The 25,034-nt window shown below is 38.1% G+C and overlaps 2 protein-coding genes across 5 annotated transcripts in view; one reads left to right on the top strand and one right to left on the bottom strand.

The window, feature by feature from the left end:
- The window catches only part of LOC128858366 (ataxin-1), a 55,803-nt gene extending 38,894 nt beyond the window's left edge, over positions 1 to 16,909 (top strand). For 2 of the 4 annotated variants that reach the window (XM_054094564.1, XM_054094563.1), the window contains exons 2-4: positions 11,760 to 13,627; positions 13,706 to 13,925; positions 15,018 to 16,909. In XM_054094564.1, the coding sequence (XP_053950539.1) occupies positions 12,021 to 13,627; positions 13,706 to 13,925; positions 15,018 to 15,875 (2,685 nt within the window). In that variant the 5' untranslated portion in view covers positions 11,760 to 12,020 and the 3' untranslated portion in view covers positions 15,876 to 16,909. The other 2 variants (XM_054094565.1, XM_054094562.1) reach the window with 2 other exon arrangements.
- Positions 16,910 to 19,167: 2,258 nt separating this feature from the next.
- LOC128856615 (uncharacterized) lies at positions 19,168 to 23,519 on the bottom strand. The gene is made up of 2 exons (XM_054091925.1): positions 23,184 to 23,519; positions 19,168 to 19,433 (listed from the first exon to the last, which is right to left on the bottom strand). Exons 1-2 carry the CDS (start codon positions 23,422 to 23,424, stop codon positions 19,174 to 19,176), a joined length of 501 nt encoding a protein of 166 aa, XP_053947900.1. The 5' UTR covers positions 23,425 to 23,519; the 3' UTR covers positions 19,168 to 19,173.
- Between the last annotated feature and the right edge of the window lie 1,515 nt (positions 23,520 to 25,034).

Genomic DNA, 25,034 nt, shown 5'->3' with positions numbered 1-25,034 from the left:
TTGTGATTGTTCGTTGCTACGAATAGTAGTATTTATTATGAGCCCACATTCATACAAGTAACCTCTTTTACGACCATTCGAGTAGAGTGAGTACGAGTATCAGTAGACCGTGGCTGGTGATGTGCCAACTCTAGAGCATCAGCGTGTTTGTAGCCGTAAGATAGTAAACAAAAAACCACGTTACTACCTAGATTCTTTATCGTACATACACAATTCCGAGTACATGTTTATATACCCGACGGTAAAATGAACTGTCTCAGGACGAACACGGAACTTGCCGCTTTTGGACCAGTGCCAGTCCATGTGCTTACTTTTTTAGGATAAGACTGAAGCGGATAAAAATCGTACGGCAAGTGGTTTTTATGAGCAGCTCTTTTATGACAAAAATTTACTCAGAGGATTGAACAACTTTTTCTATCATTTGGTGTTTCATGCAACCAACCAACCTATTCAACTACGGCGGACTATAATATACTGTTTTTATAAAAAGTTTTTCACTGCAGAAATCCACTCGGAGATTCGCTTGTCAGTTGGCATTAAGGTCGTGTTTTATCTTCGTTTCGACTACGTTCGCCACCTAGTCCTATACTGCATTTACTTGAACATCATTCATAACTGTTTTTAACTTGTGCCAGAACGAATTACTGTGGGGTACATTGTCTTTGAATCGTACACACACAAAAAGTTTGTTTGTTATTATGTGAACTGCGCTAGGCATTTCGTGGTTACTGCTAGGAGTCGGCGTCATCGTCTTCAGTTTTGTTGTCTTGTAGCTGCCGTCCATTTTATGGTAATGTGGGCAATGTTGGTGCAGTCGTATTTCATGAACAAATAGGAGACAGTGACTGTGTCGGCACATTTTGTTTAAGGGATCACAGTCCGGCGTATTATAGTTAGTTGGGGGGAAGTTATTGGTCAAAATCAACAAGAAATGGAAGAAAAGAGATTTGAGGTGTTATTGAAATAAAATAAAGTGTATATAATTGGCGCGTATACCCTTTTTTGGGTGTTTGGTAGTCCTTCTTTTTACGGTGTGTGTCTTGATATTGTTCCACAAATAGAGAGGCCTACAGTTTTAAGCCAACTCCGAATGGCAGATATGTTTTAGGAGAAGCTTTTTATGACGGAGGTTTGTCAATGTCTGCCGAGAGGCGACCGCTACTAGAAAACAATTTTTCTATAATTTTGGTGTTTCATGCACGGAGGTTCGAACCTGCGAATGGTAGTCACAAACCAACTAATTGGGCTACGGCTATAGCGGTAATAATAAATAACTCTTTAAACATTTATCACTTCGAATTGGAAGACTTCAGACATTGAGTTCAGCACAGCACTGATCATAGCAAAATACAACGCGTTTGAATGAATAGCCTAATTAGTCTATGAAAATTCTTAATATGTATATGTACAGTTGGGCCCAGTTGGGTCATAACCCTACTTTGCAAGTGCCGTAGGCAACATGGGTTTTCTTTTTAGAGTAAATACCTTTTTGGAATCTTTTTTATTATAGACCTCTCATGCTCCATCTATCATTCAAATGTTCTGATTCTAACAAACTTGCCTTAGTAAGCTGACCTTGGCATGACCAATAAAGTTTACATTTTCTGAGTATCGTCTTCTTTCGATTGCTGATAAACACATAAATAAAGGATAATCAAATTTGTTTACACACCCAGAGCTCTTCTATAGTATAGGTAAGGAGGTAAGAAGAGTAAGAAGTTCATAGAAAATTATAATATAACAATCTGGCATAATTGCTGAATTCCAATGAAATTTTAGAATTCTATAATTGAGGCTATCCAAGAACAACACATGAAATATTACAGGAATGCTGCTGAACTATGTACCATATTAACCGAATAAAGTAGGAATTTAATTGCGAAAATGCGGAAATTCTGTAGAGTAAAAAACGAAACTGCAAAGCATAAACTTGACCAGTAAGTGAAAAAGAATTCTGGATGATCATCTAAAAATAAAGCTTCTCTCGAAAGCAGAATCAAAGAACATTCGAGCAGGTTCTGTAATTTACTTCCCTGTAAATTTCAGTGCAGTTGACAAAAAATTTCAATCAAACTCACTCGGAAATTAATCACAGAACCTGCCCGATCATTTTGATCAGTTATTGTATACGATTCTGAGAATTTCCTTCCATATAAAGCACATGCCCGAAAGTCTTTTAGTCATTTTGACTCCTTATATTTAGAGTTATTGATTGTGTTGATTGCTATATACTCAAAAAAAACTGAACACGACAAGCCTGGCGCTACGGACGCCAATGTCAAGCCCTTGATTGCACTGAAAACCCCTGAGGCAATCACTTACAATAAAAGCACTTAGTCGACGCCACTGGATCATTGTAATGCGAAGGAGGCCATACGTGAGCTAGCCAGCGAAATCACTAAGTCATTATTCATTGAAATTTTGCCTAGGTCATCAGAAAGGTATAGGCATAATGACTTCCAAATAACTGATCCTCGCAGTATTCTACATAACATTATTGTTCATATTTTGTGTCTTAGATGTAAGGAACTTGTGATTGATTTGATATGTTTTTTTACTTTTTACCAGACCGAGAACGAACTCTGATTGGCGCTATAGTGTAGATTCTCGTTAAGAGCCGTTGCGTGTAGAAAATTACTTGAAAAGGCTTTGAAAGACTAGTAGCTGGCCTTCTCTCCTCCCACACCACACCACTGATACCATGAAATTTGTACGCACATACACATATACTTATGCGTGTACATATGAATGCATGTATTTTTCACCAAGAAGAAACTTAATTGCATATGACCGAACAAGAATGTTCGAATTCCTTAACTTCTCCTCCTTTTACCGCGCGCGTTTACTACGTAGACCACAAAACGATTGTGTGGTTTTTGTGTGTTATTTTTCTTAGAGGCGGCAATGCAAAAAAAAAAAACACAGTTCGAAAAAAGACGAAATGAAGCGAAGTAGAAGTTAAAGAATCAAAGCAATAAAACTGCCACTGAAATCAACGAAGGAAGCTGTGCTTTGTTGTTAACCAAAACAACAACAGCTTCAAGAACGACCACAGCAACAACAATATTCAATACCGAAATAAAAGGAAAGCCAACAACAAAAACCAAACCAACCGCGTCCACGACGGCGAAGACGTTGGCGACGACGCTACCGAAGAAATTAACTTGTTTCAGCTATCGAGCCATGTTGTTAGCCTTGGCAATGACACTACTAGTCATACTATGCAAACGGCCAACAAAGCTACACGAGCACAACCGCAATTGGCGCTGCTTAGCTATCTGTTGTAAACAGCAACAAAACTATGCGACTGAAGCTTTATGGACCTGGTTAGATACGAGTATGAGTATAACTCGGTTCGAATTCATATGTATGCATATGTATGTATGTATGTATGTGTGTACGTGGATGTGTAGCTCCATGGGGTACCTGCACGTATTACTATCATTATTGCTATTGTTTTTGTTGTTATGAAATAACTCGAGTGTGACAAACAAACAAACAAACAGACAAACAAGGAAGCACAACACCAGTGAGTGACCAGCTTTACTCGTAGTCAATGCGCGGCCGCGCGGAGGGAGAAAGTGAACAGAGAGCAAAAAATTAAAAGTCCCATATTTGATTTAACTAAGAGCGTAGCAGGGTATGGAGTGGGGGTGAACTTTCTCTGCAACTATTCAACGATAAAGAAAAATAAGCAAATAAACGAAAAATCGAATAAATAAATATTGAAGCATACACACACGCACCTACATTCGTCAAAACAAGCCCAGCTATAATTGTAAAAAATACGCTTATCTCGAAAATATGTTATCTCGCCATGCGGTTTTCAAAGTAAACGAACACGATGAAATAATTCTTTAACAATTTATTTATTAGCCGACTTCAAAAATATGGGGTTATCAATTCAAAATGAAGCTGTTTTGCAGATTTTTCGCCTATTTACACATTTTCTTAGGTCTGCTGAAATAAAATTATCGCAAATATTATTTTACTCATTTTAACACACCAGTTTTCAAATAACACAAAATGTTATTTCGCATCTCCTTTCCAGGAAGGGTTTCCTACCTTTTTTCTTGGTTGGCATTTGACTAAGGGTTAGAGGTAATCAGAGGCCCGAAAAAATGATGATTTTCAATCTTTTTTTTTTGCTAGTCAGCTGCTGTATTTTTCAAAAATAAAAGCATAGCATTACTACATCATGTTTCGACTTGACTTTAGCAAAATTTCAAAAAAAAAATATTAATAATTAAGTTACCGCAAGGGATAACTCATCACAAGTTCTTGGAGATTCATCTAAAATCAATCGGACAAGGGAAATTAGTTTTATTAATAGATAATCTTGGGCTTGATCGAAGCTGTTTTTTTTTTTTCAAAATTAGCAATATGGCGGCCTCAGGAGATATTTTTCAGATTTTCGAGAAAAAAGCCGACAATAATTGTTTAAAAAAATCGTAATTTTTGAAAAAAAAAATCTTTCGATCGGGCACAAGTTTTTTATGTTTTTCAAAAGCAGTATACATTTTATTGAAATCTACCAAACGGTGGAGTTACAGTGATCACCAGTTCAAAAAAGATAGTTTTTAGAGAAACACATTTAAAGTTTTGCTACTTGCTCTCCAACGCTGCGGAGCGCCCGAGCGCCCTTTGTTAATTGTTGAACAACTCGAAAAGTATTTGTCGGATTCATTTCAAATTTTCACACAATATGTATTTTTAAGATATCATGCTTTAAGAAAATGCAAAAAAATCAATGTTTTTTAATTCTGACTACGCCTAACCACTAATCGAGTTATATTTAGGCATGTATAACTTTAAAATTGGTCGACATATTGTATAAAATCTTAGTACTAACACTTTTAAACTTCAATTAGTTTTGATCGGGCGCAAAATATTTTTAAATAGCAGCTTATCTCACACAATGGCTAATATAGATAAAGTTTTTGACTGCTATAGATCTGTAAGTGACCAGGAGTGATTACTTTGCACTCTCTCTTGCCTACTGTTATACGCAGCAATGGTAGTTATTATTTACTATTTTGTATCATTATTATTGTGCGGTTGTCTATGGATGAATGTGTAGTTGGGAAATTGATTTTCATTTAGAGAATCTTGAAAAAGGAGTCATACCTAAAAGATGATTTTTGAAAGATAATTTAAAGCTAGCGTAGAAAGACTGGGTACTTTGAAAGCATTGAAATTTTATCAAGATAATCAATCACCTGGACCTCAAACGTGATTAATTCAAGAATGGTTTCTTTATAACTGTCCGAAAGTACTTCATCCGTCCATCTCCGGACATCAACCCCATAGAGAATATGTGGGATGAATTAGATTATCGTATCCGCAAGCACAGGGGCTGCTGAGTTGAAATATATTACACAGCGGGAATGGGTGCAAATCATCTAAATACAGCTAAAATAGTGGGAAATATGCCAAAAATGATAAACCATTAAGTATTAATTATCAGCTTACACTTAAAATAGTACAGTACTATCTCGATAATCCGGACACCTTTAATGTTAGGGGTCGTCCGGACTATGGGGGTGCCCGGATTATAGATGATTTTTGTTTTTCAACTAAACGTTGCTTTTTACATAAATAGTTTTATTAAATACAGTACAATCATACTTACATAATAATATGTACATCTGTACATAATCAAACATTTTTTTTATTTAGTATGTACTATTTCATTTCACATTTAGTCGCGAATTTTCTAATGGCATCACGTTTCTTTTTTATGTCAAAAACAGTAGATTTGTTGACACCAAATTCTGTTTCAAACCATCTTAATGATTTTCCTTTATCAAGGCGATCTAAAATTTCACATTTTTTCTGAAGAGTAAGGGTTTTATGAGCCCTTTTATTAAATTTTCCACTGCTCATAATAATAATGCCCACTCAATTCAGTTTGTCACTAAAGAATAAACACAACGCGTGATTTATGCTGTTGCATTTCGTATACATATATTGTTGTTAAAGTACCGCTATTTTACGAAAAACTCACAAAGCAAACTAAAAATTAAAATACATATGTATGTACATATTGCGAAGCAAATTTGAAAAATGTCCGGATTATAGAGTAAAAAATGTTAAACTGTCCGAATTATGCAGTTGTCCGGATTATAGATGTGACCGGACTACCGCGTGTCCGGATTATCGAGATAGTACTGTAATTATCTATATACAAAATCGAATATTACTGACTCGTTGCTATTTGCGTAACTGGTGCTATTTTTGGGTTTTTAAGGAATTTATATTATTTTTTTTTGTACTTTGAGTATACACTTTTGAATTGCCAATCAAAATAAAGCACAAGAGAAAATATGTACATAAAGCACTTAAAGCAATTTTCATGTAAATCAAAAGCGAATATTAATGCCTCACTCAGTGCATACTCATTCTGAAGTCGATTACATATTTTTATAATGTAGGGTTTAGATTTTTTTTCACAGTTGGCCAAGTGGTTAGTGATTCCCTGGAATTGAAGGGTCACTATAAAAAAAAAACAAAAACACATTATAAATAAAAGTGATAAAGAAAACCATCAAAGAAAACTGAAATCTAAATGAAGAATGAATGCGCAGTACAATGAACGAACAATGTATGGATCGAAGTTGTAGAATGAAGCGTCCTGAGTCTAATTGGCGGCTTAGATCGTTTTGCATTGTTGTTTCTTATTGATCATAATATTTCGGTCGTCGATCTTATGAATTAGCGTGTCCTTGTGCGCAATCGGCACTCAAGAATCTACACCTCAGATCTCCCCTTATCTTCCTTTTGATTGTTGTTAGTGTTTTTTTTTTTGTTTTTTTGTGTTGCTGCTCCTGCATATTGCACGGCTACCCAAAAGGTGCGAAAGAAAAAATGAAAATGCTGTTATGGCTTTTTCAAGCCGAAACAAAAGCAACAATAGGGAACAAAACGACGTAAACGGGAGTACAAAAGAAGAAGAAAGCCATAAAATACAAAACAATGGCATTAACTCAAGTGCACAGCGCATTCAAGTGTTCAAGTATGCGGCTGTTTGAAGAAAAGTGAACAACAACAGCAACAACAACACAAGGGCAAAGAAAGAACAAGAGTTAGAAACAGCAAAAACCGAAACATCATCAAAGTCGCTTTACAAAAGTATTTCGGTATGTGTGTGTGTATATGTACATACATATATACATATGGATCTGTGCTTGTGTCCGATGCCGAGGTAGTCATCGTCGGTGCTCCATAGTAGAGTCCAAAAAAGGGCCAAAAGTACGACGAACCTCAGGCAATAACAAATACGTAGCAAATTATGAAACAAAAAATGTAACAACAACTCAACTCCCATTTACCAACAATCACAGTCTACGTCCAGCTAGCACTTGATACAATCGATATTGATAAACACGGTACAGGGCTTCAACACGTCCTCAACAGCGACACGCCAACACGATCAACTCCAGCGTCATAGTCATCTGCAATGCAGCATCATAAAAAACACTGCACGTTTGTGTGGTTCAGCCGTCTGCAACATACGCTATTGCATACATATGTATATACATGCAAACATGCACACATCGATAAATACATAACAAACATCTCAGTGGTTCAGAATCTCTGCATCTCAGCAACTCAGCATCAACCTGCGCGCCTGCGCAGCAGATTGCAAAACCAGCATAACAAGAATTTTTTTCTCGATGTATCTGTCTACCTGTTTGCTTCCATGCTCTACTCACATAGTAATACACAGAGAGTGAGCGGTGGGAGAAATCAATATGGTACCTACTTGAGAGCGAGCATTCATTGTGTGCACTGTGGGGCAATACGATGATAATGGTACATAGTTTAACGCTCAAATGCATACATCCATACGCCTTCTTTGGATAACAAACTGAACATAAACTAAACATAATTTCAAATAATTTGATTTTAAAATTTTAACTCACATCCCTTTCGGGAATATTGAAGCTTATTTGCTCCAGTAGATCTGGACAATCGTATCATAGGCAATGTTATTTTTGTCTCCATAAGACGGGCGTGGCTCCTTAAAATGAAGCGATTGCAGAGCAAATTGTACAAAGCTGCGTTGAACTCTTTCGATCCTTTGGGAGTAAACCGTATAAATTGGACTCCAACTTTGACCATACTAGAGAACTAAGTATAAAGCGTTTGCCTAATATAAGGATCCTTAAAGTCTCGCGCGCAGTAAGGAAGAAATTTCACACAAAAGCCGCCCTATTCCACACCAATGACAAAACCAATTGATTTAACTACTGCGTCTAAATCTTTGACGCCAAATACAAGCATTGTTTGTTCACTCTAATGTATGTCTCAATAGGTCATAACAATAACGCAGAACATTTTCTTTATTAGATTATTTTAAGCCAGATGAATTATCAAAAACATACCAAATTGTTTTTGCATCGAACCATTTGGTACCACTAAAAAAAGTTGTATCGCCTTATTTCCGCACTAATTAACCAACCTCAACTCATACCAGTTTCATACTTATTATAGTTGTCATCTATATTTTTTATAAAGCTTGATAAAACCTGAAACAAACTGCTAAATATTGAATTGCAGCTGTTTCTAGTCGCTGGTTCCTCGGTAAGTTGCTTAAAACTCGACCGCAAAGTTCCTTCTAAAATCTCGGATAAGCAAGAAAGCTACCAGGAATACCTGGTGAATTATGTGAGTTAAAGTCGAGCGTGTTTCGAAACCCGGAGCAACTCATTACTTAATCAATTTTGTTGTCAGCGATTTGAAATTTCGACACAATATTCGTGAGGTATCATGTATTGCTCTATCTGGGTTCAATCCTATCAAAGGTGGAGATAATTATAAGCAAATGTAGATTGTCTTACGAGAGCCGTAGCAAGAGGACTCGGCTGGGTCTGCAATTTGCTGTTGTTTTTGATTTCGCCATCAACTATGGGTATTTAAAGATCTACGTTTATTATTGTTAGTATTATTTCTTGCTGTCGCGTCTATTGGAGGCACATATTGCCGTATCGCTAGTTAGCCGCTTGATGCAAGGCATACGCTGTTTACAGTCGCCCATCCTAGGCCAGATGATGGTCCTTTTTTGGTCCGAACATTGAACTATCCGCTACCTGAGAACGCATCCGATGGGAGACCAGTAGTTCCGCACAGAAAGATCTATGTTTGCCGCTGATATTATTTAAAGTATCTCTGTCCCAATACAAAAATGCAAAATTGACCGACAAGTCCAATATTTCACAACATAAACATGTCATATAATCGGTTCTCGTTAATATTACGTTGCTGGCACTTTGTTGATAATGAAGCTCCGAGGGATCAAAACGAACGTCTATACAAAATAAAACCACTTTTGGACCTTGTTATCAATAACTGGAAGAGCTTACTAACACCTGGTGAATGTTCCGTCAATGACGAGTAGATGATGCCGTTTGGAGGCAGGATATCTTTCCGTCAATACAACCCATGAAAAGCTCATAAATACGGCTTGAAAATCTATAAACTGTGCACAGAAGAGTGTTTTGTCTGGAATTATGATATTTACATAGGACGTGACCCCGAGATTGCTGATTTGGATAAGCCTGGGAGTGTCGTAATAAGAAATAATTAAAAATAATTTGTGATTTCTGCGTAAAATAAAAATATTTTTTCGTATGTCCCGGCGTTTTTCTTTACTTTATTATCGTACCACCACGTCCAGTGCAGAAACTGGACAGTTCCGTTTCATCCAGTCGAATCATTTGCTTTAGAAGTTTCATATACCCCCTGACGCACATATGGCTCAGGAACGTATCAGTGCTTATCAGGCGCACGTTTCCTGAACCATATGTGGCTCAGCGGACAGGGAACGTGTTAATTTAATTAAATAACCAGCTTGAGTCTGAAGTATTCGATTATGGCAGTCAAAAAGTATGCTATAAAACCAATATTGGTATGTGCAAGCTTGTTAATAGTCGTTATTGCGCCACTTCAAACAGATGGAGTGAGTACACTACCAATTAATCCATTGTTTGTAATGTAATGAGTTTCCGCGATATTAGATATGTATATTGCCCCGATGCAAAGTAGCTCTCAATACACGCAAAGTAGAAGTGAAGAAAAGGTTTACAGCTTACTAAACATTGGGAATAAGCACCAACCTTAAGCAAAGTCTCAACTTAACATGCACTTAATATATGTAAGTAGTGGGGTGCTCACTAGATTACATTTTTAGTCAAGAAATGTATAGATTATTTTGAGCAGAAACTTCTAGTTAACTACTTACAGGACACAAATCGAATTTAAGCTTGTGGAGTGTCAAAATATCAACCCCTGAGCCTAACCTCAAATTGAGTAACCTTCAACCGGGCGAACTTATGTTTAAAAAAATCGACATAGGCAAGATGCGGATCGAATATCTTACCGCAGATATTTCTAATCTATATATATACATATATATATAATTGGCGCGTACACCATTTTTGGGTGTTTGGCCGAGCTCCTCCTCCTTATTTGTGGTGTACGTCTTGATGTTGTTCCACAAATGGAGGGACCTAAGCCGTTTCCGAACGTCATATAGTTTTTTATGAGAAGCTTTTTCATGGCAGAAATACACTCGGAGGTTTGCCATTGCCTGCCGAGGGGCGACCGCTATTAGAAAAATGTTTTTCTTAATTTTGATGTTTCACCGAGATTCGAACCGACGTTCTCTCTGTGAATTTCGAATGGTAGTCACGCACCAACCTATTCGGCTACGACGGCCGATGTAATCTATAGTTTTTCATAATTCTTATATGTACGTGGGTGGACCAATAACTCCCCGAAAATTTAAATCAGAGATACTGAAAAAAACTTTTTAAAGTCTATATAGCTGCTAATATTTTCAATAACGTTTTAGTCCACCCTCGTACGTGAATTTGATTATTTAATTTCTGTTACTAGTAGTTACAAAACTAACACAGTGTCCCACTGTTTAGGAGATGAGTAGAGCTCAAAAAATTTACTGAGCCAAAGAACGTTCTCTGGTTCTACCTCCGTTTTTATGATTATGAGCAACTACACACCAAAATACATTTATGGGTAAATGTGTGCATATGCGTGCGTGTATGTTCTTACAACTTTATGAATATTTACATGCAGAGGTAGCTATCAGTTGGCATGTTTGTTTGTTTGTTTCTCCGTTTGTCTGTTAGCTGTCTGCTCTATCGATGTTGTGAGCTATGCACACACTCCATGTACATACACAGATGCACACTCATATCTATGTTTAAACCTCGTTATGAACTTCGTCTTCGGCCAACGTCTGTCCAGCGATGCGCTCATCTCAACACGTCTGGTTAGTACTCGTATACACCTATTCAGTACAAGTTCAATAATCAAAGCGTAAAGTCATTGAACAAACGAGACAAACGATTTTAGAAACGGCGACGACGGTGACGGTGACGACGACGACGACGATGTCGATGAAACATCAAAACACCGAAAAGAGACCAAACGACCTATCGACAGCAACTTGCCCCAAAGGTTGTTTAAATTCTTTGATTTGTGTGCTTCTTCTTTCCAACTTTTAGAGCTTTTGTGTTGTCTGGTCGGATTCTTTTTATTTTGCATTTCATTGGACAACAATTAGAAATTCTTTTGAGGTTTTATATGCTACATTTATGTGATTATTTTCTGTTTTTTGTGATGTTAAACGAAAGTAATAAAATAAAAATGGAATTGTGCTCAAAAGAAATCTCGAATTTAATCTTCAAAATTACGAAAAAATAATTTGTTGTCTTTTTTCTTTTTAAATTTTTTAGTTAATCCGTTGAGGTCATTATTTTTTATGCATCAATTCTGTGAACTGATTTATACGCGTGGAATGTTTTAAAGCGCCTTGAGCTGCGCATCAACAGTATAAGCAACGGACGAAGCGCATGAGTCGCGTCAGGCGTTCAGTAGCAGCAGCAGTAGTAAATCGGGTAGCAGTAGTTTGTCAAGTTAGCGCTGCGGTGGCTGTAGTAGCTGTATCAAAAGCGTGCGCTAAATATTTGTCATTGTCATTAACGTCAGAGTATTAAATGTTATCGGCTGTTGAAAATTTTGGCCCGTTGGTCGGTCCGGCTGTTGCACTCTCTCACCATCCTCATGCCGCGACGCATCATCTTCAAACCATTCAACACCACCAGCATCCCGCTCAACGTGGCTATGCACTGGACATAGTTTCCGCCACAGCCGCTGATGCCACTGTGCGCGTTACGGCTGCGCTATCGCCACCCACGTCAGTTCCCTCTGCCGTCAACATCACCACACAAGCTCCGCTCACACATACACAGTTAACGCAATTGAATACGTTGCAAGCGCTTAAGTTGCACCACCAAATTCAGCAACAGTACGAGCAACACCTGACAAATTTTCTGAACGCCTCCTCCCAGTCTTCCACAATAGCTGGCGTTACGGTGCTACCGCATCGCCCACAGGCACCAGTGGGCGCGCTTAACGAAGCAGACATCTCATTGGCTCATAAGCAGCAGCAGCAGCAACAACAAGAACAGCACCACTATCACCTACAACAGCAACAGCATATGCGAGAACAACAGTCAATCGGCGCTAATTTGGCACGCTCCTCAAACGCGCCAAAGTATATGAGCTCGGCGCGCGATACCACCACAACAATGATGCCACTTACTGAATTCACCCCACCACCAAAACTGAAACACGAACAACACACACATACGCTTGAAAATGGCCAATCTGGCCCCATAAATCTGGTCACAAATGCGAGCAATGCTTACGCGGGCAATGCGAATTACCAATTGGCCGCTAACACCAGCAACAGCAGCAATCCCGCATCCATCGACAATAGTCGCCCGTCTTCCTCTTCCTCATCCGTAGATGTGGAGAATGATGAGAGCATGTCACCTGTGAGTAGTAATTCAGCGCAAGTCGGACGCAAGATTTTAGATCATGCGACGTTGCTCGGTGGCGGATCTGCCGCCAAACAGCCCACCTATAGCGAAACCAGCGCTTCTTCAGCTGCTGCTGCGGTAGTAGCCGCCTATCAATACAACTATTCTCAAATCTATGGGGGCGGTCGTCCAGCGGGCCTCTACAATGCACCCATTATTTTTACAGCACCCAATCCGCATGTTTCACAACATATAGTTCAGCATCCAAATGCCGTACATGGCGCGCACGTGCCACCAGCCTACCTCGGTGCAATGGGCACACATTCACCAGCGATTTCCCCTGATGAAAGCGGTGTTTACCCCGCCGAATACTTGAAAGCGCTGCAGAACGCAGTAGCGGCAGGAGTTTTTCAAGCGGCGTCACCCCATTCAACGTCCGTTTTTCAAGCCTCCCCGCTAGCCAATAGCAATTCCACGGCGTCTGCCGGTATAACTAAGTCGAGATTACGTAGCCCCGCTGCAAACACTATGTCGGCGCCAGTGACTGTGGCCTCACCGCCAGCCAAAGGCGAACAACGCACCGCGACGACGACAAAACTCTCCACGGGTACTTATTTATATGAAAAAGCGAAGAGGTCACCACCTGATAAGCCGGCGGAAACAGAAAAATTCTTCAAGATACCCAGCGGTAAAGAAGGCTCGCTAAAGCATCGCATACTCACAAGGCCGGCGAGTGTTGACAAGACTACCACGACGCCCGGGAAGACACCTGTTATGCGGTGAGTTGTGTAGTGAAATTATCACTTAAAGTAACCGTGTGAGAAGTTTTAATTTTACTCTGATTTATTCTTCTTTAGCACTCACAACTCCACGTCGAGTTTCAAGAAGGGTTCATATATTGAACTTTCAAATGGTTCATTGCGTCGTGTGGAGGATATGCGCACAGAGGACTTCATACAATGCGCTGAGCGCAGCCCATATCATCAGTTAATCGAGTCCACGGTGGTGAAAATCAATAATAACTCGGCGTCGAATAGTGTTGTCATTGCATTTAGTTACGATCGGAATCAATCAAAGGTGAGTAGGCAAATAAATGCTGTTAAGGAATCGCCTGAAGAAAACAACGGAGAAAGTCACTTAAATGAAATAGTCGAGGGGAAGTGAAAGCATTGAAAAATGCTTTTAAGCGAAGTATCTTTTTAGCGATTGCGATTATGCGATTACAAATTTCAAACAGACTTAAAGAATTAATTAGTTTCTTCGACTATTTTTATACCCATGCGAGATAAGGGTATTATAATTTTTACCCACGTGTAGATAAGGGTATTATAATTTTATTCACATAACGGTTGTATGAAACAGCATAAAGGAATCGAAATGGATATAGAGTTATGTGTACAAAAATGCTTAGCATGATAAGAAGTGTCGATTTAGCCATGACTGTCCGTCGGTCAGGACGATAATTCGTAAAATTAGTATATTTCCAAGAATCACATAGTGCTAGTACATAAAGGCACCCACTGTCAAAGGTGTGTAATACCAACGTAGTTATTGCAAGTGCACGAATCCGGTCGGTTTTCATAAAAGTAAAAAAAACGGCAATTAAACCAAATGAATGTACCTCATTAACATAGATCCGACATAAATATTATTTAGAACGGATAAAAACCACGTGAAAACTAAATTTCTATTCGCCCGCCTGATGTTACGAGCTACAACTCTCGCTGTCTATGAGTTTGTTTGATTCCAAAAATTATTAGCCAGGATAAATTAGATTCTAGTAAAATATGCGCCGGCAACTATATACATGTAAAGTTCGGTGTGGACCAAACTTAGTCTCCTTACGTGATTTTCCTTTCAATGCAGGAATTTAACCTTATATATTAATTCAAAGGCTTTGAGTTCTGTGCCTTGTAGAAAACTATATCAAAATTTGCATGACATTCAGTTCATTTTCTCGTTTTCACTTGTTTTTTAGTGTAATTCTAATTATTAATTATAAAGTATATATAGAATTTTTGGAGAATCAGCGATTACATATGTACATATTTGTATAATTTTTTCTCCAGGCTTTCTTTTGCTACTTCCTTAAGCGATTTCTGTTAACTTTTTTCAAACCTTTTTCCGAATCATACTCAAATGACTAAAATCTCTCCCAATTTCATTTAGGTTGACATGGAGGTAACCACCGATCACCCGTTTTTTGTTTACGGCCAAGGCTGGGCATCTTGCAATCCCGAGTTATCTCTTAAAGCTTACGGCTTGAAATGTCAACGCTTACAAGTCGGCGACATTTGCATTTCCCTCACAAAACGAGAACCACCGAATATTAATTTAAGCAACAACAATAAAGGCAGTAATAGCAATAAGCACATATATCCACTTGAAGCGGCAACAACGTGCCCAACAACAAACGAAACACAATGTCTAGAACGCGATCTCCAACCACTCATACTCAGTGAAAATGTATATACCACGCATTTGAAACCCGCTAGCGCATGTCCGCCCACCGCACAATATCCCATACTACGTAGCCCTCATGGTACAATGCATTTCATGCCACCACATCTGATTACTAATGCACCGATACATCCTGCCTATGGAGCTACGGACGGCTATGCGCGCTTCTCCTTTCCCACGACGCAAGCGCAACCCGCACTACCCATGCATGCTACGCACGCTCAACATACGCACGATACAACAGCCGCAGCATCACAGTCGCAGTCGTCGTTACCTCCATCGAATAACATCAGACCAGAGCAGCGCGAGCAGTTGACATCAGCGTCGACGTCTGCATCAGCGTCAGAACGAAAACGCCGTTGGTCGGCGCCAGAAAGTTTCTCCAATAGTGAGGACGACGACGATGACGGAGAAGCGGCCCACTATGAACCGCCATTGCGGCAAAAGTCCGCGCCGACGGCAGCGGTGAGCTGCAATTATAAGCCTTATATGCCGACCAATACGCCAAGTGCTGTGACGACAGCGACTGGTCAATTTAACTGTGATTTTTCAACAAACTACAAATAGCAAAAGATCTCAATGTTCGTGTGGGAGTATGTCAAAGTTAGGGTGTGTTGGGTTTGGGTACAGCACAGAAGCGGTAACAGAATAACAGAATATTTTGCACATACTTTTTAATGCATACACTTGGACACTACATTTTGCGTACAAATAGGCATAAAAAGTAGTTTTTGACGTCACAACTTTGTACGCAGCTCCCCAAATATTTGCGTCTGCATCGTCATATATGTGTTTAAAGGCGTTTTCACCTCTTCAGCTGTTTACGCATACTTTCGTCATGGCTGTCAAATTTCGTGCTGCTGAGTCATACGTAATCTTTGGAAAATGAGTCTCTCTTATGCTAAAGCATCTAAACCTTAGTTTCTTATTAGCGTTGCTCCACCAACTGCTTTCATTGTTAACTCTTCCACTTTGTCCCGCTTCCCAACAATGTTTGAAACAAAACTGCGCTGATATATGTATATGAAGGGATGCCGGTCTCCCAGCTTTGTGAGCCAGTTTCTTATAGGAAATCACTTCCCAGTCCCGCCATTCTATAGGGATGCCTATAATCGCTGTGTTCATATGTGCATATGCGGATCTATCGGTATATACGTACATTATGTATTTAAGTATTTATATGTGTATGCGAGCTGTCAGCTTTTCTTCAAGTGTTTCGTTAATGCTAAGCAAATTACTGTAAAAATAGTTGTATGTATATATAGTTAGTTATAAAACCCATCAGGCGCGTACATATGTAAGCATATATGTGTGTACAATATATGAATATTCCAGGCGATGTACATATATGCAATATATATGTATGTAATACCATGTCAGACTGTACATTTGAAATTATAGCTATTTGTAAATGTAATGTAATTATTATTATAAGCACAACTAATAATATGTATTTATCATATGAACGCATAAATGATACACGACTACACACAAACATACATGCATGTACATACTATGTAATTATTGTATTGTATTTAATGAAAAATATGTGTATAGTCCTGCAAAAGTCACTGCAATAAAGACTAAGTTTTAAAATTAAACGTTAGCCGCGTACGTGTATTTGTATTTGTATTTGTACCTATTTATATTTGAATTATAAATCTGGACAACATGACAAGTGGGGCGAAAATCAAAGGTTCTTACAAACTTTTTAAGAAAAATGCACATATTTCATATCGTGCTTGAAATTTAAAAAAACTTAGGGTTGGAAAAAAAAGTAATCAAATGTAATGGCGTTTTGTTTGGTTCGCAAGACAGTCGGGATCAAAGTCTGTTACCCAAAAAAACTTGTAAGAAATATTTACTGACTGAAATCCTTACTGTCGCAATAAATTATTTTAGATGGCAGAAAATCAATTTTTTTCTTATTTTCTGCTCCAAAATTTCTTTGAAGCACTTCCTTCCTTATGTAGCGCTACAACCGTGTGTCGGTTTTGGCCGAATCCAAAATGGCGCACCAGCTGTCCTACGCATGTTTATGCCAGTTGGAAATCTCGAGTGAAGACAGGTCCTGCCGCACTGGGGCCTTTCCAACGGAGATGTGGTCTTCCTCTTCCGCGCCTTCCTTATTGGGGTACCGTGTCGTAAATTCGCCTGGCTGGAGCGCCTTCTTTCATACGGGTGACATGGCCACGCCAGCGTAACCGTTGTATGTTTGCACCCTTAACTATGTATATGTCCCTATATATAGTTTTGTTTGTTTGTTTGTTAACAGTAATAGTAGCCCCGCCAGTTTCGGGTATATCACCTGTCATCTTCGTCTACCTCATCTAGGGGTAGACCCAGAAAACATGCTGTTTCGACGGGATGGGTCCAGAGGGAGAGGCGTGTTAGATGAGTCGGTTTTAGGGGGCATGTGAGAAGCTGGTTAGTGTTGTGCCCCGTGCCTTCACGTGCCGGATATATGTTTGTCGATTCTGGATAGGTAGGAGTTTAACCTGCCACAGTATCCAGAACGTACTTGTGCCAGTGTTACACGTGTCTCACAAGGAAGCTGGAGCTCTTCATCTGCTGTAGGTGGTGGTTGAGCTCCGATTAAGGCATTCACAGGACGGGAGCTTAAGAAGGTGGTGACGGTCTCATGGTGAATGTCGTTTATTGACTGTCTAAATACTGTCAGGTCCAGTAGATTGCGGTCAGTTTTGTCCTGGATTTCATCGGCGTCCCTATATATAGCTCATACAACTCGCTGTTCCACCGTACGCAGTACTCCTCACTAACGCGAAGGGGGTCAAAGATCTTACGTAGAAGTTTTCTCTCGAAGGTTCCCAAAACTTTTTCATCCGCCGCTGGCATAGTCCACGCTTCTGCGCCATATATTAGAACGGGAATGATGAGCGTTTTTAGAGTGCCAGTTTAGTCCTTCTACGCGAGAGAGCTCTACTTTTTGGTTGCCTAATGAGCGCAAAGTAACATCTGCTGGCAAGAGTTATTCTCCGTTTGATCTCCAAGCTGACGTCATTTTTGTTAGTAACACTGGTCCCAAGGTAGACAAAGTCCTTCACAACCTCCAATTGTTGGTTGCCAACACAGACATATTGTCCAAGACGCGAAGACTCCCTATGTGTTGATAGCAGGTACTTTGTTTTACGCTCATTCACCGCATGGTCCACATTGCTCGCCTCTCTTTTTAAACTGGAGTATGCCGAGCATACAGCGCGGTGGGTTTCGCCGAGAATGTCGATGTCGTCGGCATATACTGACGGCGCTTGTGGTAGCGCGCAACGTTTTGAAGCACTTCCTCATAAGTAAAGCGTCTTTTAAAAGTAACGCCTAGATGCCAGTAACGAATAATAACTGCACGGTAACTTTTTTTACGACAAGTAGACAAATGTATAATTTTGTACGATAGAGCAACTCATCAAAAGTATTGAAACTTATTATGAAAATGGTCGCTCTTTAAGAACAACATATCGCAAAATACGTTATTTTTTTGGTAAAAAATGCATCGGAATGAGTCGACAATTCAAAGGTGGGTTGCAAAATTTCACCAGACTGGTTTTGTCGGGGATACAAAAAGGACTGACAAACCAAATACCTGGACGTTCTGTTGAGAATATTGTTGCTGCAGCGCAAAGTACGGCTGAACAACCTTCAACCAGTCAACATCGATATCTCGAAGTCCTCAACAATAAGGCATTCCTGAATCGACTGTAGACATTTAAATTATGCCATTTTTAACTTGTAATTGTTAAGAGCCTTAGTTTGAATAAAAATAGTACAATTTTTACATGCTTCTTTATAAAGCAACATGTAGGCGCGACATTTAAAAGCCCTTTTATTCAAATACCTTTATTATTATAATTTATTTTCCATAAACAAAAGTATACAAATCAAAGTAGTATGTTTTCACCGCCTCTACAGTAATAGCAACGTACGTCGAACCAATTCCACCACTAGTCACATAAGCGCGTCCATCGCTATTGCTCTGATATACATTGATTTTCACATAGGTTACGACCGCGCCAGTGCCAGTGCCAGTGCAGGGATATCTTATATTTGCTGACACGGTAGTTGCAACATCAAAGTCGTTTGTGCTCGATTCACTCGAGACTAAACTGTCACCTAAAAATTAAAAAAAAAAAGATATATTATGTGTACATATATCGGGTGTTTTTTTTTTTAGCTGCATGAGAACTAACGATATCGATAACTATGGTTTGACACCTGAGAATAGCAAACTTTATTAACATTTCTATTCAGCAAGGTTTGGCAAGTCATCACGAATCGTTTAACGCCAGAAAAGCGTTTCCAAATTTTGTGTATTTATTTTGAAAAGAAAAAAAACTGTTCGCGCAGTTCATAGCGCAAAGTGTTGAAAGGAGCGCCGAAATGCCGTTTCGTCGTCGTTCTCAAATTGTAGGACTACGTGGAAAATGTTACGAGAGAATCTTGGCTTACGTACCTACAATGAGCGATTGGGCTCATTTAGGTTTATTATCCAGATTTATTGGAGAAAGTAGTCAAAAATACATATACCGGATATCATATTAAACAAATAAATGTCATGAAATTATCTACCAGATTTATAATACAAAAAATTCCTTCCAAAAATATTTCTGTTTCGTATTATCATTTTAAGTTGTTAAGCTCTTAAGGGGTTAGGGGTAGTCAGAATTTGCAAAAAATTGGATTCTTTTATTTTTGCATTTTCTTAAAGTATAATATCTTAAAAATATTGTGTGAAAATTTGAAGTAAATCCGGCAAATACTTTTCGAACAAATAACAAAGGGCGCTCCGGAGCTTTCGGGAGCAAGTAGCTAGCAGCAGCTGCAAGCAACCGACTTCTCGGGTTTATTGTTATGAATGTGCATTTTTATGTATGTAGAAGTATACCTAAATATATATATTTCCTATATATATTTACAATTTCTAGGTAGTACAAGTGCTGAAAAATATTTTTCTGTTCCCGTATGCCTGTAGTCGATAATAAAACTTTAAATGCGTTTTTCTCAAAACTATTGAACTGGTGATCACTGTAACTTAAAAACCGTTTGGTAGGTTTCAATAAAATTTATACTGCTTTTGAAAAACATAAAAAACTCGTGCCTGAAGGATTTTTTTTTTTTCAAAAATTTCGATTTTTTTTAACAATTAATTGTCGGTTTTTTTTTCGAAAATCTGAAAAATATTTCCTGAGGCCGCCATATTGTTAGTTTTGAAAAAAAGCTTCGATCAGGCACAAGATTATCTATTAAAACTAATAAAACTAATATGATCGAACTAAAAGAAATGATGAAACAACCCAAATGACAAGTATGATGAACATAACAATGCTCGTTACCAAACTAGATGAACGAAAGAAATAAAATTAATTTAGCTATATGGAATGCGAATGGACTTGCTCGCCACGTTCTGGAACTTAAATCATTTTTAATAAATAAATCAATCGATATAATGTTGATCTCTGAGACTCATGCCACTGACAAAACTTTTGTTAACAGACCGAACTATAATATACATTACACAAATGAACCCGACAACAAAGTACACGGTGGGACAGCTATTATTATCAAAAGAAATATTTTAATACATTGAACTGAAGGTATACAGAGAAAAAAAAAACATCCAAGCAACCACAATAGCCATAGAAGACTCAAAAGGGCAAATAACAATATCTGCTGTCTGTTTACCCCTATCTATCTATCTCCCCCCAAATATAACAACACAAAAGAATAATTATGCATTATCTAAAATCGCTAGGGAATCGTTACTTAGCCGGAGAAGACTACAATGCTAAAAACATACTTTGGGGGTCAAGGTTAACAAATAAAAAAGGGAGGCAATTAAGTGAAGTCATTAGAAAAAATAATGGTCGGTTTATTAGCACAGGTGAGCCAACCTACTGGCCAACAGATACGAAAAAACAACCGGACTTAATTGACTTCTGCATCATTAAAAATATGTCGTATGAAAATCTGACAATAAAATCATGTTTAGAGCTATCCTCAGACCATTCACCATTAATTATGACCTTACTTGGACCTATTGAAATAAAACAATCTCTGGGCCTATATATTGTAGTTCAAAACAAATTGGACTAATGCTTGTCAAATATTAGAACAAAAACTCAAAATAAATATATCACTGAAAACTCAAGATGAAATTGACTCCGCTATTGTATATTTCAATGATTGCGTAATACAAGCAGTTGCTTCCTCTACACCAACACCGAAAATGACAAAAAAAGAAAATATCCCAACTTACATTAAAGAGAAAATCGGCGAAAAAAGAAAACTCCGCAAAGCATGGCAAACCACCAGACATCTAGCAGATAAAACCAAACTTTATAAGGCGACAAATGAGCTAAAAGTATTACTTACAAAACACAAGGAGAGTAAACTTCAAAATTATTTGGCAAACCTGGAACAGCAGCATCTACAAATTACTCCTTATGGAAAGCAACAAAATACATTAATGGCGCTATAATACATAAACCTCCCATCAAAACAGAAGCCGGCACATGGGCAAAAACAAGCAAAGAAAAAGCCGATACCCTAGCCAAACACTTCTTACACACATTTATAAGCGAAATGGATAATCAAAACATTAACATTAAATCTGATAACATAATAAACGTTCCGCAAATCAAAACAAAAAAGACAACCATATGCGAAATTAAAAATGAAATAAGACAGCTAAACGATAAAAAAGCTCTAGGATATGATCTAATAAATGGAAAAATTTTAAAAGAGTTACGTGAAATAGCATTGCAATTCATAAGAAATATATTTAATTGCATGTTAGAGACTAAATACTTCTCACGACTATGGAAAATTGCTCAAATTGCCGCCATACCCAAACCAGGAAAAGATGCCACCAAAACTGCCTTATTTCGACCCACCAGCTTATTGCCAAAGTATTTGAAAAAATATTGTTCGACCGACTAGAACCAATTTTGACAGCAAAAAAAGTGATACCAGGCCATCAATTCGGATTTAGACGGCAACACTAAACAGCTAATCGGATGAGCATCAAAACTATCACTCTATAATAAGGTGACTATATACAAAACAATTATTACTCCTATCTGGAAATACGGAATAGAAATATGGGGAACGGCTAAAAACACAAATCTTCAGCTCATACAGCGAGCACATCCAAAGTATTACGAAATACTATATAGCAAATGCTGGTTGGTTTATTTCCAATGAAGCCATCCATCGTGACTTAAACGTAGACACAATCCAAGAAACAATCACAAAATGTAGCACTAAGCAAATACAGGGACTGTCAGTCCACCAAAACGAACAAATGCGTAAAATAGTACCGGAAGAAAATATCAAACGAAGATTAAAGCGCCTCACACCGACTGACCTGACTATAAAATTTACACTGTAATTACAATAATAATAACAGATTCTTCTTACATTGGTAAAAGAACGTAATAGGCCCAAATTGTACAAAAATTACATATTGTTAATATATAACAGACTGTAATAAACGGGATATAAAAAACAAAATTAAACTAATTCCCTTGTCTGATTGATTTTAGATGAATTTCCAAGGAATTGGGATGGTTACCGCAAGAGGCTTCTGAAGAAACGAGCTCCACACAAACAGCGATAATTTTTACATTATTAATTTTTTGTTGTTGAAATTTTGCTAAAGTCAAGCCCAAGCATGGTGTATTAATGCTATGGTTTTATTTTAGAAATAAAGCAACTGACTAGCAAAAAAAGTTATTGAAAATCATCATTTTTTCGGGCCTCTGACTACCCCTAACCCCTTAAAAACACTCACCCGATATAAAATATTAGAACAATACATATATATGTATGTATGTATGTTTGTACAATTACACTTATACGCACCAGAAACCCTCCCGGTACCCAAAGTATAGGTGGTCACACTCCTGGCCTGCCGATGCATCGAACGACCTTCAATTGCTGTCTTTGTCGCCGTCATCTCTACAGCATCCGGATATTCCTCGAGTATTTTATTCATCTCCTCGGGCGTAACCACTTTCACAATCAAATTTTCCCCTTCCACGTTTTCTACCAAATGGAAAAGCGTGGTGGCCAAGAGGCCTATCAAAGCGATGCGGTATTGCATTTTATTTGTGTTGTGAACAAAATTACTTATTCACACCATTCATAAGTTAACTTAAACCAAATATTAAGGTGAGGAAGCTTATATAGGTGGTTCGAAAACTGTTGTCGTCGAAGTTATCTTTCACATTTCTTATCACACTACCACAGTTAGTTTTCATTTCCATTTGCGCACCTACACACTCACACTTCCAAAAATATATATTATGTACTGATGTATTTTACATATTTGGATTTTTTTGCAGCGCCTTAAGCTAAAAATTAATTAAAATATAAAAAGATTGTGCAGTGTTTTAATTGGAAAATATGTCAGTGCTTTTTTAATACCGACTTACGTATTGGATAGGAGATAATATGCTTTCGCCAAACTACATACATACATATATTCGTATCTTTAACATATTTAATTATTGGGTGCCATATTAAGACCGCCTATTTTGAATTCACCGCCTTGCTATTTTGGTGTCAACCGTTCAGCGTAGTTCGTGAACAACTGCCATGTGTACAGGAAACATTGAGGTTTAGAGAATCGCTCGTCGGCATAACGCATAGCCACTTTGAAAATCCACTGCAGAAACTGAACGCCGTTATTTCGCACTGTGGCGAAATAAGTTAACCACAAAAGTTGTACCAGCAAAGTCGTCGTTTATTTCAGAAGCAGATTCATGGCAAACACCAAATACAAATTGCTGAGCTAACAGATGAAACTTGAAATGCCGTTCATGAAACTGACCTGGCGAAAATTTTGTCAAAATACCAACGCCAACGTCTCGAGGCGGCCATTTATCGCATTTTGTGTTGTACACAGAACCTTCTCTGTCATTTTTATAATTAATGCATGCAGTCATGGTGGGATACCTTATATTTGTATACACCTGTTAAAAAAATAATAGTTTATTCCTAATTTGATAATTTGCAATCTTTCTGCAATAAATTGATTTGCTTCATTTGTCTACCTTTTGTTGACTGTAACAGATAATCAGTTTATGGCAATTGTCGGTTTTTTTTTGTTTACGGTTCATGAGTGCCTATGCACAAGAGCATTTCCGTAGACACTGCTTCCCATTAAAAATGTTTTAATCATGTTTTTATTAAATTTTCTTTCCTCTACAATACACCCTGTGGTGTGCGTCTTTCATAAACGCGAAGCAATCAGTTTTATACCGGATATGCACCAGTTCTATCTTAGTCGCAGCCCGTAAACACAGATATCTGTGACAAGTTGATTTTTTCCTTCCCTTTTTTAATGGCGGAAATGCACTCGGAGGTTTGCCATTAACTAACGACCGCTATTAGAAAAAACTTTTTCTTCCTTTTGGTGATTCACTGAGATTCGAAACTACATTCTCGCTGAATTCCGAATGGTAGTCACGCACAAATCCATTCGGCTATGGCGGCCATAGTTTATATTACCAGCGCGAAAAATTTAAACTAGGTTTATTTGGATTTCGTTCAATTGTATAACTTATTCCACACCTCTCAAGAAAATGCGCAAGAGCAATTTCCCATTATTTCATAGCTGTCGAAAATTTCAACCGAAGTAATGAAGCATGCATTTATTTCTTGTCAAATCAGTGCTTCCTTATTCAGTACTTTCTTTAAAAATTAAAAAAT

Source organism: Anastrepha ludens, chromosome 3, assembly GCF_028408465.1.
Source record: "Anastrepha ludens isolate Willacy chromosome 3, idAnaLude1.1, whole genome shotgun sequence".
Taxonomy (NCBI): domain Eukaryota; kingdom Metazoa; phylum Arthropoda; class Insecta; order Diptera; family Tephritidae; genus Anastrepha; species Anastrepha ludens.
Note: the sequence above shows the minus strand (reverse complement) of the source record. Positions and strands in the feature narration are given on the sequence as shown.

Coding starts and splice junctions, on each gene's coding strand:
- LOC128856615 (XM_054091925.1), bottom strand. CDS start 23,424: ATGCAATACCGCATCGCTTTGATAGGCCTCTTGGCCACCACGCTTTTC. Junction 19,434..23,183: donor GGGTACCGGGAGGGTTTCTG/GTGCGTATAAGT, acceptor TTTAATTTTTAG/GTGACAGTTTAGTCTCGAGT.